Here is a 16226-nt window from a genome sequence, read left to right on the forward strand (position 1 = left end):
GTGGCTTTGAGACCTGAATCAGTTAGGAAGAGGGAGCTGGCTCGAAGATAACGCCGCATCGATCGCACCGTGGACCGGCGGTTGAAGAACACTGTTTTGGGCCTGATGCACGTGCTGGCTGGCCCTATGGACCGGCAGGAAATTTCTGTGGACCGGTGGTTGAAGAACACTGCTTTAGCTAACACTTTCTTAACCCCATATGGTTAAAAACATTTGGGTTTTTCTTCTAGGGGAGCAACTTTTAGTGCAAGCTGCTCCTTAGAAAAAGAGTTAAATGCCCTCAACTCCCCTTCCATCTATGCAATGGGGCAACGTTATACTATCAAACCTGTCTTTACCATGCTCCATAAATCTGCACAGCAGGTATAGCTGAGCAGAACACACAGTAAACAACCGGGCAGTGTGCACTCACATGTACCCAGATGCAGCTGGGCAGTGCATGCACACACACACACACACACACACACACACACACACTCCACCAGAAGCAATAGACATCTATATATCACATGCAACCTCCCCAAAGCAATAGACATTTGGGCAGCATATGTACACAGGCGCACAAACAAGTACCCAGATGAAATATGACAGCTGGGCAACACACACAAATGCAATAGGCCTCTGAGCAGTGCACACACACACGTACCCAGATGTAACAGGCAGCTGGAAAGTGCACACACACAAGCACACAAATGTGTAGCCAGGTGCAATAGACACCTGGGCAGCACAAGCATGCAAACACACACTCGTACCTACATGAAATAGACCAGGGCTGCCCAAGTCCGGTCCTCGAGATCTACTGGTAAGCCAGGTTTTCAGGATATCCACAATGAATATGCATGAGAGAGATTTGCCTGCACTGCAAATCTCTCTCATGCATATTCATTGTGGATATCCTGAAAACTGGCTTACCAGTAGATCTCGAGGACCAGACTTGGGCAGCCCTGCAATAGGTTATCTTTCCATGAACACATTACTAATACTGTCAGAACATGTTTTTACAGGCTGCGTATAATCCGCTCAATTGCCAAATTTTTAGAGCCAAAATCACTTAACATATTGATTCATTCGTTAATTATTTCAAAGCTTGATTATTGTAACTCTTTACTAATAAATGTCACCTAAAAAGAGAAAAAGCGTCTTCAAATAGTTCAAAATACTGCCATCAAATTAATACACAACCGCAAAAAATTTGACCATGTTACACAGCTCTTGATTGAGTCACATTGGCTTCCTGTTGCCCATCGTATTACTTTTAGTTTTTAAAACATTGTCTACAAATGAATCCCAATTCATTAATAAATTACTTATTCCCCATAGTACATCACGTTCTTTAAGATCTACCAACCAAAAACTTCTAACAGTTCCATCACTAAAAGTTATTGGAACTCGTCGTCCTGATATTTTTTCTGTAATAGCCCCACAATTATGGAACAGCTTGCCCCAGTATCTAAGAGAAGAAAATGATCAGAAACAGTTTAAAGGCATTTTGAAGAGTTTCCTTTTTAAAGATGCGTTTAATTTATAAGCTTAATTAATGATTATTATTAAATTTTTTCCTTTTTTTATTCTCCCAATATCTACCCTAACTGTTGTTTTTACCATTTATGTTCTCTTTTATACATACGATTGTAGTTCTACCTTTCTTCCCCCATGTATCTGTTAGTTTGTATGACATTATTTATTATTTTGTATGATAGTATGTCAAACCTATGTATTCTTTTATAATTAATCTGATGTACTTACCTTTTTTTTAATCTGTAAATCGCTCAGGAAATTAAATTAAGCGATTCAATAAGTCAAAAATAAACTTGAAACTTGAAACTAGACAGTAGGGCAACACTCAAATGTGTCTACTCTGGTGCAATAGACCAGAGTTTTTCAACCTTTTTTGGGCAAAGGCACACTTGTTTCATGAAAAAAATCACGAGGCACACCACCATTAGAAAATGTTAAAAAATTTAACTCTGTGCCTATATTGACTATATATAAAGTAATTCTCTTGAATAGGAATCAAATAAACACAAAGAAAGTATTTTATAATTACTTTATTATGAAATATTAAGTAAACAGAATAGTGAAAAATTATAAAATACTTTATTCAGTGCGAAACCTGGGCCTGTTTGGCTGAACACAAAGCTGATATTCTGGCTGGAATCGAAGAAAGACACACAAGTAGCTCTTCGTCAACAGCTCTCAGTCTCTCTCTGTATTTGGTTTTTATAGCATACAAAAATAGACAAATATACCCTCCATCCTTTTTATTAAACCACAATAGCAGTTTTTAGCGCAGGGAGCTGCGCTGAATGCCCAGCGCTGCTCTTGACGCTCATAGGCTCCCTGCGCTAAAAACCACTATTGCGGTTTAGTAAAAGGTGACCATATTGTAAAATATAGACAGCAGATATAAATTCAGAACTGTGCATAGTAAGTGAAGGGAAGTTTTCATCTCTGGGAATTTACCCAGTTAACTATTAAGTTATTTGGGCAAATTCCTTTGAAAACTGTGGTAATACTGCCTCCACTTTGCTAAATTTAAAATAAAATCATTTTTCCTACCTTGTCTGGTGATTTCTGGTTGCACTTTCTTCTTCTGACTGTGCATCCAATCTTTCTTCCCTTATATCAGCCTGTATGCTTTCTCTCCTCCACACCTCATTCCCTCCCCCAACTTTTTCTTCCTCTCTCCCTGACCTTTCTTTCTTTTTTTCTGTTTCTCTTCTTTCCTTCTGTTTCCCTGCCTGCCCCCTTTCTTTCTTTCTCCCTGCCGTTCCCCAAGCCACTGCCGCTGCCATCGGGGAACAGGACCCACCAATGGATAACAGGCCCCAAAGCCGACGCCGACGCATGCTCTCCCTGACGTCAATTCTGCAATCGGAGAGGAAGTTCCGCCCAGCCAGGCAGTGATTGGCTGGCCCGAACTTCCTCTCCGACTGCAGAATTGACGTCGGGGAGAAGAAGACTTATCGGCTCGATAGATTAGATCGCCAAGACAAAGTGAGTCCTGGGTGATCGACTCACTTTGCCTTGGCGAGCTACTGGCGCCCCTGCCTCGGGCCCCCTGGTAGTACTGCCCTGATGGCGGCCCTGCGGCACACCAGGCAACATCTCGCGGCACACTAGTGTGCCGCGGAACAGCGGTTGAAAAACACTGCAATAGACATCTGGGCAACATATACTCACACACGCACAAGTGTACCCAGATGGAAAAGACAACTGGACAGCACGTACAAACAGCTTCCCCCACCCCACCCCAGTATCCTAGTGCAAAAGCTATCTGGGCAGCATATATTCACATGCACACACATGTAGCCTGGTGGAACAGACATCAGAGCTCACTTACACAGAGACATATGGGCAGCACATTCTCTCATTCACCCAAACACACAGATATGTACTTTTAAAACCAACAGGAGGAATTTTTTTTTCCACTCAGAGAATAGTTAAGCTCTTGAACGAGTTGGCAGAGGATGTGGTAAGAGCGGATAGCGTAGCTGGTTTTAAGAAAGGTTTGGACAAGTTCCTGTTCCTGGAGGAAAAGTCCATAGTCTGTTATTGAGAAAGGCAAGGGGGAAGCCACTGCTTGCCCTGGATCAGTAGCATGGAATACTGCTACACCTTGGGTTTTGGCCAGGTACTAGTGACCTGGATTGGCCATCGTGAGAATGGGCTACTGGGCATGATAGACCATTGGTCTGACCCAATATGGCTGTTCTTATCCTCTTATGTGTGCCAAGTAAGGACAATGAAGATGAGTTTGGCTCTGAGGCACTGTGGAATGAGGCATTATGACATCACAATCTCAGCTCTGGAATGTTGCTACTCCTTGGGTTTTGCCCAGGTACTAGGGACCTGGATTGGCCACCATGAGAATGGGCTACTGGGCATGATGGACCCAATATGGGTGTTCTTATCCTCCTATGTGTGCCAAGTAAGGACAGTCAAGCCATTGTAACATCACTGATGAGGTTGGCTCTGAGGCACTGTGGAATGAGGCATTATGACATCACAATCTCAGCTCTCGAATGTTGCTCTCGTTGGGGTTCCGGAATCTTGCTATTCTTTGAGATGCTGGAATGTTGCTACTCTTTGGGTTTTGGCCAGGCACTAGTGACCTGGACTGGCCACCGTGAGAACGGGCTACTGGGCTCGCTGGACCACTGGTCTGACTCAGTAAGGCTTATGTACCCTGGTGCAACAGACATCTGGGCAGCACATGCTTGCTGAGACACAGACACTCGTGTGTAATCTGGAGCAACAGCACGTTCTCAGACGCACACGTGTACCCGGATGTAACAGACAGCTGGGCAGCACACACGTGTATATATGCAGAAGTTAGGTAGCGCACGCGTATGAAGGAGAGCCGGGCAGCACAAACCCACGTGCACAGAGCGAGCAGGTGCAGCGCTCCCCGGCCAGGGCCGCCAGGAAAAGCCCCGGCTCCGGGCCCGGCCACCTCCCGCCCTCTCCCCGCTCACCTTCCACCGTCTCCTCCACCGTGTCCTCGTCGCTGTCCATGGAGAGGCGACTCCGATCGGTGACGGCCTGAGCTCTCTGCTGCCTCTCCCTCGCCCGTGTCCACTCTCTCTCCGCCTTCCTCTCTCGTCACCGAGCAGCTGATCCTCTGACATCATCCCCCTCCCCCCCCACCACTGAACCCAGACAAAGTACGGCATGGAGTGCGGACGGGGTCGGCCGATTCCGCTCCCAGTGCGTTTTGCATCTGAGAGCAGGGAAGGGCTGCCCGTTTGTGCTGGAAGTTTCCAGAGGCAGCGCGCGATGCTTCAACACCCGACTGCGCCCCTCAGGCCAATTGTCCTCCTTAGATTTTGCAGGGCCCTTTTACGAAAGAGCGTTAAGTCCTATCGCGCCCGCTTAGTGCAAACGGGTTGCACGTTAGATGTTTGGACGTGATGAGCAGAGAATGGGCATGAAAGAGTTAATCAGCTAGCGTGCTCCCATTAGTGCACACTACTTAGGCATATCAAGAGTTAATGCGGGATTAACTTCTCTTAACTTTATTGGCATTAACTTTTCAGCAGTGGCATAGCCAAAGAAGGGCATGGGGGGGGCTAGCCCCCCCCCCTCATAAATTGCACCACCAGATTCATAGCTGGCAGGGATGCTTAAACCCTGCCAGCCAAAGAAAGATTTGTGGCCTGAGTCCCAACACCCCACCCGTGCTACCCAAACAGCAGGAAAGCCAGCGGGGTGCTCCAGCCACTGATACTGGCACTTCCACCAGCGGTCAGTTCATGCAAAAGTGCCGGCATGAAGGCATGCAGTATGAGTGGGGGCTCCAGCAGGGAATCTCTGGCTGGGAGGCTTGAGCCTCCCTGCCAGCATGGGTATGATTGGGCAGTAACAGAGGGGGTGGGGGGGGAATTAGAGGAAATGCATGACCCTCCTGGCCACAACTAGGCGTCCCCCCTCAGAAACAAGTTCTGGCTAAGCCCCTGATTGGCACAGATACTGTACGCCAGTGAACATTAGTGCACAACCTGGTATTTAAAAAAAAAAAAAAAAGGAAAATGCCCTTTAAAAAAACTGCAGCATTAAATCCTCGGCTTTGATTGTGAAAAAGTTCCTGTTAAGCCCAGATTTCACACACACGAGTTAGGTGCCTAAAAAAATCGATGTGCTAAGATAATGTATAACAGCATCTGGGGGCCCAGATTCCATTATAGATTCTAAGTTGTCACTTATATATTTACTGCCTTTTCATGAAGAGGTTCAGCCAAAGCAATTTACAATGCATCGAATACTAATCAGGGACTCTTAGAAATTTTCCCCGTCTGTCCTTACAGGCTCACAATCTATCAGGGTTATCAGATGTCCGGGAAAACCTGGACACGCCCTCTTTTCAGACAACTGTCCAGATGCGCGGACAGATTTTCCCAAAACCCGGCTCGAGGCCGCGGCCAGAGGGCCTCCGAGCATGTGCAGATCGGACATGATAAATGTCACACTCCTGCGCATCATCACATCCGCGCCTGCTCGGAGGAACCTCCAGATGCGGCCCCGACTCAGGAAAGAAGAGATGAGGTTTGTGTGGGGCGGAGCTGGGGGGTGGGTGGGTGGGAACGGAACAGGGCGGGGCTACTTGTCCTCTGTTGTTGTTTTTTTTCATGGAGAAATCTAGTAACCCTAAACTGTGGTACCTGGGTTAATGGTGAGTTAAGTGACTTGCCCAGAGTCAGAGAGAGCAGGCAGCGATCAAACTTGCAACCTCAGGCCACTAACAACTAGGCCACTAAGTGTGTGAGTCACCCATGTCACACCCCATGCATGTCCCCTTTGCAGTTATGCACTAAAGCACATAGGACCAAGCTCCCTTAATTCTTTAACCATACCATATATTCCATTTTGAACATAGAGAAAGACACGGGGACAAATTTTTCCCCATCCCCATGGGAACTCATTTTCCTGTCCAGTCCCTGCAAGTTTTTTTCTTGTCCCTGCTCCGTCCTCATCTGCAGAAGCCTCAAACACTTTCAGATCATAAGTAGTAACATTCTAGAACTCAGATTGTGATGTCATAATGCCTCATTCCACCAATGCCTAAGCTCCGTCCTCATCTGCACAAGCCTCAAACACTTTCAAATCCTAAGTAGCAACATTCTAGAGCTCAGATTGTGATGTCATAATGCCTCATTCCACCAATGCCTAAGCTCCATCCTCATCTGCACAAGCCTCAAACACTTTAAAATCCTAAGTAGCAACATTCTAGAGCTCAGATTGTGATGTCATAATGCCTCATTCCACCAATGCCTAAGCTCCGTCCTCATCTGCACAAGCCTCAAACCTTTAAAATCAAAAGTATCAACATTCTAGAGGTCAGATGGTGATGTCATAATGCCTCATTCCACCAATGCCTAAGCTCCGTCCTCATCTGCACAAGCCTCAAACACTTTAAAATCCTAAGTAGCAACATTCTAGAGCTCAGATTGTGATGTCATAATGCCTCATTCCACCAATGCCTAAGCTCCGTCCTCATCTGCACAAGCCTTAAATACTTTCAAATCCTAAGTAGCAACATTCTAGAGCTCAGATTGTGATGTCATAATGCCTCATTCCACCAATGCCTAAGCTCCATACTCATCTGCACAAGCCTCAAACACTTTAAAATCCTAAGTAGCAACATTCTAGAGCTCAGATTGTGATGTCATAATGCCTCATTCCACCAATGCCTAAGCTCCATCCTCATCTGCACAAGCCTTAAATACTTTCAAATCCTAAGTAGCAACATTCTAGCGCTCAGATTGTGATGTCATAATGCCTCATTCCACCAATGCCTAAGCTCCATCCTCATCTGCACAAGCCTTAAATACTTTCAAATCCTAAGTAGCAACATTCTAGCGCTCAGATTGTGATGTCATAATGCCTCATTCCACCAATGCCTAAGCTCCATCCTCATCTGCACAAGCCTCAAACACTTTAAAATCCTAAGTAGCAACATTCTAGAGCTCAGATTGTGATGTCATAATGCCTCATTCCACCAATGCCTAAGCTCCGTCCTCATCTGCACAAGCCTTAAATACTTTCAAATCCTAAGTAGCAACATTCTAGAGCTGAGATTGTGATGTCATAATGCCTCATTCCATCAATGCCTAAGCTCCATCCTCATCTGCACAAGCCTCAAACACTTTAAAATCCTAAGTAGCAACATTCTAGAGCTCAGATTGTGATGTCATAATGCCTCATTCCACCAATGCCTAAGCTCCGTCCTCATCTGCACAAGCCTCAAACATTTTAAAATCATAAGTGTTCGAGACTTGTGCAGTTAAGGCAGAGTTTACAGGAATGGGGCAAGGGATGAGGACAGTGACAAAACTCAAGGGGAAGGGACGGGGAAATTGAGTTCCTGTGTCATTCTCTATTAAACGAACATTAAGAGCTCCTTTTTATCAAGCCGCGCTAGCGGGGTTAGCACGTCAAGACATTTCATCACGTGCTAACCCCTGCGGCAAGCAAAAAAACGAATGCCTGGTCAATGGAGGTGTTAGCGACTAGCACGGCAGGCAGTTTAACACGCAGTATTCTGTGCGTTAAACCCCTACCACACCTTGATAAAAAGTCATTACCATCAGTATAAAGGCCGAAATGGGAATTTACCTGTTCAAAGACATTTTTTAATTTACCATCTAGTCTTTGGAATCAGCTTCCTAGTGAGATTCGGTTAGAGATGAATTGTAAAGCTTTTAAAACCCTTTTGTAAACATATTTTTTTTCAATCTAGCATTTGGGCAAGATATTTCTCAGAATGATCATAATTTATTGATTGTTTGTATTGATCCTTTTCGGGTGGGATCCAGGGAATTAATCTGTAAAAACAGCAATGTAAAATGATATTTCTATTTAAGACAGGTCTTTTCTCTTTTTAATTAAGTTCCTTTCTTTTAATATTCAGTGGTGCCTCGCATAACGAACGCCTCGCACAGCGAACGCTGCACACAACGAACTTCATGTCTTGATTCATACAACGAACTTCGTTTCACACAACGAAGTCGCCCGAGCTGCCGATGTATTGCATCCTTCCGCGCAGGCACGGCAGGCAGTCGTTAGTCACTGCGCTTAACTGCCCTCTCTCACAGCCCTTCGCCTGGCTCCCTGTGCAGTGGCGGACCGTCGGCTCGCCTCCTTTTATGGAGGGGCCCGGCGCCTACTGCTGATGCGTTGGGGGGGGGCGGAGCTACTCTCGCCGCTTCTGTATACAGTCGTCCTTTTAAGATAAACTCAATATTTTTTATATATCATGGCTTCTAAAAAAAGCAGGAAGGTGATTTCTGTTGAAATGAAACGGGAAATAATTAGAAGGAGTGAATGTGGGGTAAAACAGTGTGACCTCGTCAAAGAGTTTGGCCTCAGCAAGACCACCATTTTGACAAATTTATCTTTTTTTATGTCATCTTAGCATATTTTATGCTGCAGAACGAATAATTTTTTTTAACATGTATTGTTATGGGAAAACGCGTTTCACATAACGAACTTTTCGCATAACAAACTTGCTCCTGGAACGAATTAAGTTCGTTGTGTGAGGCACCACTGTATTATATTGTAAACTGCCATGAACAGTTTGTATGCTATGGCAGTATATCAAACTTTAATAAACATAAACTATATTCTATATATCAGGGGTGCCCCACTTTTTTGGCTTGCGAGCTACTTTTAAAATGACCAAGTCAAAATGATCTACCACCAATAAAATTTAAAAAAAAAACACAAAGCACACTGTACGCAGAGAAAATGTTAATTATCATTTATGTTCCGCGGGTTTTCAAAGAGGTCAAGGCAGATGGCTTTAAAATATGCAATGTCACTTCAGTAGCAACTATACAAAAAAAGACAAATATACCCCCTCCCCTTTTACTAAACCACAATAGCAGTTTTTAGCGCAGGGAGCTGCGCTGAATGCCCAGGGCTGCTCTCGACACTCATAGGCTCCCTGCACTAAAAACGTCTATTGCGGTTTAGTGAAAGGGGGCCATAGTACAAAATATATACAGCAGATATAAATTCTCATAATGGACACATTTTGATCACTAAATTGAAAATAAAATCATTTTTCCCACCTTTGTTGTCTGGTGATTTCATGAGTCTCTGGTTGCACTTTCTTCTTCTGACTGTGCATCCAATCTCTCTTTCTTTCTTCCTCCTGCATGCTTCCTCTCCTTCAAACCTCATTCCAACCAACATCTCTCTCTGTCCCTCCATGAGTCCAACTTTTTCTTCCTCTCTCCCTGCCTGCCCCCTGCCACCCGACACACTCCATTCCCTCCCCTGACTTTTTCTTCCTGCCCCCTTCCCTTTCTTTCTCTCTGCCCCTTCTTTCTTTCTCTCTCCCTGCCCCTCCTTTCTTTTTTTCTGTCTGCCTTCCTTCCTCTCTTGTCTCTCTCCAGAGATGGCAGCACTGTTAGTTGGTCAACTTGTTTAATTCCAGGAAAAATGAAGCTCTGTGTCTTTCACTCTCCCTGCCCCCCCTCCCCCAAACCACCGTCTTTCTTTTCCTCTCCCTGCCCCCTCCCAAGCTGCCACCGCCGCCAAATTCTCCCTGCTTCCCTGACGCATAAAAGCCTGGCCCGTGCAGCCATTACATAAGTGTTCCCTTCCCCACCCCCACCCCCCCGACACCAATTCCTCTTTATTCTGAGAACCGCCTAGACCTTTTTGGGTGTTGGCGGTATAGAAAAAAAAGTTATTATTATTATTATTATTACCGCAACCTCAGTCCTACACCAGCATTCTTCGGTGCAAGGCTTGAGGGCCAGTGGCTGGGGCCCATTCATACTCTGATTCTTATGTGAGCCAAGTATAGGACAGTCAAGCCATTGTGACATCACTGATACGCTTGGCTCTTATTGGTAGAATGAGGCATTATGATATCACAATCTCTACTCTGGATACCAGAGACTGTTATTCAATAGTGACTCTATCTCAACCTTGGTCCTTCTACACCAGTATTCTTCAATGCAGAGCTTGAGGGTCAGTGGCTGGGCCCATTCATACTCTGATTCTTTCCTCTCTTCTTAAAAAATGACACGGGGATGGTTTCCTGTGGTTGACTGCAGAAATGGAGACAAATTCTATCATTCTCTATGGCTCGTTTGGGATAGCTTGTGCTTTTACTTTGTGTTTAATGATTATAACCCCCTTTTAAAAAACCACTCCCTTTTACAAAACCGTTCAAGAGGTTTTTAGTGCCGGCTGGCACAATAAATGCTCTGGGCTGCTCCGATGCTCATAGGAACTGTACGGCAGTCGGTGCAGCGCAGAACATTCAATGCACCGGCCGGCGCTATAAACCTCTTGTGCGGTTTTGTGTTGGTTTTTTTAATGTTTTGTTTTGTTTTTTTTGGTTTTATGTATGTGATGATGAAGGTATTGAGAGACAATAAATGAGTAATAATCTCTATGACTAGTATTTTATAAAGTTTGGACATCAAGCCTCTGCCCAGTTGCCCTTTGTAAAATACAGGCACTAGTAAATGAACTTAGCACATGCTAACACAAGACTTTACTGTGCACTAAACCCATGGCTAGCCTGCCCAGGAAATAGGGCGATTTCCAGCATTTCTCTTACAGGTCATGTGCAAATTTTGGAGTTAGTGTGCATCACCTGAAAAAAGATGGGGGAGCGCTTACCGTCTCCTATTTAGAAGGCACGAAGAACTCCCACATTATGGATGTGCCAACCGGTGAGCGTGCGGTAATCAGAACACGCTAGCTGGATAGAACTTCCTTGCCCATTCTTCACTCTTGATAACAGGGGGATGGGCAGGGGGCGGTCCACCCCAGGTACCATCATAGTGGGGGCGCCAGCATCCCTCCTCATCTCCGCCCCCCACCTCTTCCCCCTCCTCCCCACCACACGCGCATCCCCTTCCATTCCCCCGTAACGCTAGTTCGCCACCGTAAGAAACAATTTCAACATGCTCCTCGCAATCACTTCGGCTCCTGATGACATCACTTCCGGGTGCCATGCACAGGAAGTGACGTCAGAGGGAGCGGATGCGGTTGCGAGGAGCACGTTGAAGTCGCTCATGGTGGTGAACAGTTAGAGATATGGAGGAAAGGAAGGGGGGCACGTGTGCAGCAGGAGGGGGGATGAGGAAGGATCGGGGGGAGGGCACCCCTGCCCTGGGTGCTTCTCACCCTTGCTATGCCACTGCCTGACAAGCCCCTCCAGTAAATAAATGCAAAAAAATAAATAACAAGGACAAACATCTCTGCCTGATGGTTGGCTAAATCCACCTTCTGCTTGGTCCATATGTCTAGACCACTGTCACGCAAACTTTCTCGAGCTGTGGCATACTAAAGGTAGTGGCCGCGGCTCGAGGCACCCGGAAGCGTGCGGCCATCACTGTGATGATGTCATGCGTACGTGTGACATCATCACATCGATGTCCACACATGCACGAAGGCCCTTCAGACGAGCCCAGAGATGCCAGTAGGGGGTGCTAGCATGGAAGAGGGCTGGAGAGAAGGAGAGGCACTGGCGCCAGCTGATTGCCTACAGGAAGTGCCTCTCGCACATCCTAAAGGCGCCTCTCCTCCTCCCCAGTGTGCCACAGCACACCTGAAATCTCAGGAGGCGCCTCGGCACACAGTTTGCGATACATTGGTCTAGACTCTACATGACAGTGTATCTTTTTACTATGCAGCCCCCATGTTATGGAACCCATTACCCCCTCCCAGCTTTCACACTGAGCTTTCATTTCCAGACTTTAGAAGGCTCTTCAAACACACTTAACTACTGTTAGCTTTTCCCCCTAGTAATGTGGCAGTCTGCTGACACTTTAGGCGATATCTTATTTTTACTGTCTTTCTAACCTTTTTAAAATAATTTAGCATTCTTATTTCCTCTAATTTTGTAGGCTGATGTGTGAACTACTCTATAATATAATATAATATCATTGTATTGTAAAGCTACCTATCCTCTTCATAACCTCTAATTTCTTATTATGTCCTTCCCTCATTTATTGAATTATCTGTAAACCGTGCCGAGCTCTATCTTTATGAAGATGATGCGCTATACAAACTTAAGGTTTAGTTTAGTTTAAAAAGAAAGAAAGAGAAAAAGAAAGGAAGAGAAAGAGAAAGAAAGAAAGAAAGAAGAGAAAAAGAAAGAAAGAAAGAAAGAGAAAGAGAAAGAGAAAAAAAAAGAAGAAGAAAGAGAGAGAGAGAGAGAAAGAAAGAAAGAAAGAAAGAGAAAAATGAAGAAAAAAAGAGAAAGAGAGAAAGAAAAAGCTTCGGAATAATCTCCCTGCCCCGCTGCGGAACCTAGGCTCATTCCAATTATTCTGAAAGCATCTGAAAACCTGGCTTTTCTCCAAAACGTAAAGCTATCTATTTAAAATGTAAAGCTAGCTATCCTCTTCTTAACCTCTAATTTCTTATTATGTCCTTCCCTCATTTATTGAATTACCTGTAAACTGTGTCAAGCTCTATATTTATGAAGATGATGCGGTAGACAAACTTAAGGTTTAGTTTAGTTTAGAATGACATGGTGAGAAAATTCATCACCGTTCCAAAGGAACTATCTCCATGTCATTCTTTAAGGAAAGAGGGAAGAATCAGAGTATGAATGGGCACAACCACTGGCCCTCAAGCCTTGCGTTGAAGAACGCTGGTGCAGAAGGACTGAGTTTGAGATAGATACTAAAAAACGGCACGGAATGCTTTCCCACGGTTATCTGCGGGGACGGGAACGATGATGAATTTTCTCACCATGTCATTCTCTATGCATCATGAAATGGCAGTGTACTAAGCTAAATATACCATGAACCATAAATCACTTTAACACGCTTTGCGGTAAACGTTTTCACGCACGCTAAGTGCATGATAGGGCATAACGCCTTTAGTAGACATACCCCGGTGTTAATGGCCTTAAGAAAAACTTCCTATTTGAAAGGGAAAACCAATTTCCAACTGTAGTACTGAGAAAATATGAGGTCATTGCTCTCGTTTATTCAAGACTTCCGCTTTGGGGATATTTTCCACTTGTATGAAATCCACAACCAAGGACCACCCTACGTGGCAAAGAAGGAATAAGCACAAGCTCCACATAATGTTCATGCTGACTGGAGGCACAAAGAGATTATACAGAGAGAAGATTTTAGCAAATGGAACCACTGTCTAAAAACCCTGTACAAGCCCCACTGAGCATCTTAAAGAGAACTGTTCATCTCCAGAATCAACCCAAGTTGAGAAGATTTCCAGAAGAAATCATTTGAGAAAGAACTTTGGACTTTAAAAAAGACTTCCTCTTGATTGTACATCTGTTTGTTTTCTTACAGGTTCTAGAAGAAAGAGACCAAAGTAAAACACATCAGAGAAACGGATAACTACTAAATTTCTCCCCATCTATCATCCAACCAGATCACTCAGATCACAACTGGAACGCCGATTATGTATCCCACCGGCTCATTGGCTAGAAATCGCTCGGAACCGCTCCTTCTCCCACAATGTGACAAAACTATGGAACCAACTCCCCCCGGACATTCAAGCTATGGATAGCTTGAACACCCGCATACCAGCCTTGTGACTAGAGGTGTGCATGGGAACAGGGATTGCGGGAATCCCGCAGGTTCCACGGGACTCCCACAGGGATCCTCTCCAGGTCTATGGGACTCCCGCGGAATCCCCCCTCCAGGTCTATGGGACTCCCGGATGGAACCGGGCTCCTGAGGCCTGGAAAGAGAATTACCGGTAGTAGAAGATAGACAAAAGCAGAAACTGGGATCAAAATGTCCCTCTAGCTACAGCTAGGAAGATGTTCATTTTGAGGGGGGCTAGCTCAAAGTGGGAAGCCCAGCCCCCCTCTCATGGTTATGTCACCAATTGTGTTTAGTACAAAATGAAGTACTTGCTGAGTTTGTTTGGGGGTTTCCAGTTCAGTTTTGGCACATTTTTCTTATGCAACCCTTGTCCTGAAAAGTGCCTCTCTCAATTCTGCTTTAAATGATTTTAAGGCTGTATTGTTTGATTCTTTACTCATTGTTGCATTAAAAACCATTTGTGGATTTTGGAAGGACCTCACACAAGTAACCTATGCCAGATGGTGGAACCAGATTGTGGAACAGATATGAGCTTTATATTGCCAAAAAATCCAACTCTTTTATTTCTTTGACCATGAAATGGTCGACCCTACAGTCACATGACCCTCAGCCACAAGAGGGCATCCGCTCAAACTCAGGGGCGGGAAATTTCATGGCGACACCAGGAAATATTTCTTCACCGAGAGAGTGGTTGATCCTTGGAACGAGCTCCCGGTGCAGGTGATCGAGGCAAACAGCGTGCAAGAATTTAAGAGCAAATGGGATGCCCAGTGGGATCCCTTAGAGGGTTAAGCCAAGGGAACCTGGTGCCAGGAGTAGGATCCCTAGGATAGTAGACTTGGGGGTGGGTCAGTAGAGTGGGCAGACCTGATGGGCTATGGCCCTTATCTGCCATCATCTTCTATGTTTCTAATGTCCCAGGGGTGTGTCTTATGGAGCACAGTTGACAACCCCCCCATACCTTTTTAAAACACCGCCCACCCTTCCTTTTAAAACACCCCCTGCCCCACAGTACCTTTTTAAGCACCCCTTAAGTCTGGTGGTCCACCAGGCTTAAGGGGCGCTTAAAATGTTAATGCTTAAAAAGGTACTGCGGGACGGAGGGTGTTTTGCATGCAAATGATTTGCACCTCTTTGCAAATCATTTGCATGCAAACTTGATACTGATTCAATCACTGTTGGAAAATCGGCCAGAGAATCAGCCAACAGCGATTCAAGTTTATTAGGATTTTATATACCGCCTATCAAGGTTATCTAAGCGGTTTTTACAATCAGGTACTCAAGCATTTTCCCTCTCTGTCCCGGTGGGCTCACAATCTATCTAACGTACCTGGGGCTATGGAGGATTGAGTGACTTGCCCAGGGTCACAAGGAGCAGCACGGGGTTTGAACCCACAACCCCAGGGTGCTGAGGCTGTAGATCCAACCACTGTGCCACACTTTATCTTTAGTGAATCTAGGCCCAAGTTTCAGTAGCCAGCAGGGCTGGTGTTAGTTGTACTGCGACCCAGGACAGAAATTTGGGAGGGAGCCACCAAAAGCCTACCAGCAGAATGAGGTCCTTGCTGCATCCCCCCCTAATGAAGATCACAGGTTCCCAGCCCTGTCCTGGAGGACCCCCAGGCCAGTCGGGTTTTCAGGATAGCCCTAATGAATATGCATGAGAGAGATCTGCATATAATGAAGGTGCCAGGCATGCAAATCTGCTCCATGCATTTTCATTAGGGCTATCCTGAAATCCCGACTGCCCTGGGGGGCTGACAGGACAAAAGCGCACGAGACAAACGCGCTCTGACATTTGAGAGCGGACAACTGAGCGCAAGACTTCAGTGCGCCACTCTAAAAGCTTCTTTTAAAGGGCTCTGACGGGGGGTGTGGGGGGGAACCCCCCACTTTACTTATTAGTGTTTGCGCTGCCGTGTTGGAGGGGGTGTGTGGGGGGGTATAACCCCCCACATTATACAGAAAACTTAACTTTTTACCTATTTTTTTGAAAAGTTAAGTTTTCTGTATAATGGGGGGGGTTACAACCCCCCAAAACCACTCCCAATAGCAGCGCCAACACATATAAGTAAACTGGGGGTTCCCCCCCACACCTCCCGTTGGAGCCCTTTAAAAGAAGCTTTTAGAGCGGCGCGCTGAAGTTTTGCGCTCAGTTGTCCGCTCTCA

General features: G+C 45.5%; 1 protein-coding gene across 1 annotated transcript in view; it reads right to left on the minus strand.

Annotated features, from left to right (window-relative positions):
* The window catches only part of SETD7 (SET domain containing 7, histone lysine methyltransferase), a 75872-nt gene extending 71249 nt beyond the window's left edge, over window positions 1-4623 (minus strand). The window contains exon 1 of the mRNA XM_033939516.1: window positions 4479-4623. Coding sequence (XP_033795407.1) covers window positions 4479-4518 — 40 coding nt within the window. The 5' untranslated portion in view covers window positions 4519-4623. The remainder of the gene's footprint in view (window positions 1-4478) is intronic.
* Between the last annotated feature and the right edge of the window lie 11603 nt (window positions 4624-16226).

This window comes from Geotrypetes seraphini, chromosome 1 (genome assembly GCF_902459505.1).
Source record: "Geotrypetes seraphini chromosome 1, aGeoSer1.1, whole genome shotgun sequence".
Taxonomy (NCBI): Eukaryota; Metazoa; Chordata; class Amphibia; order Gymnophiona; family Dermophiidae; genus Geotrypetes; species Geotrypetes seraphini.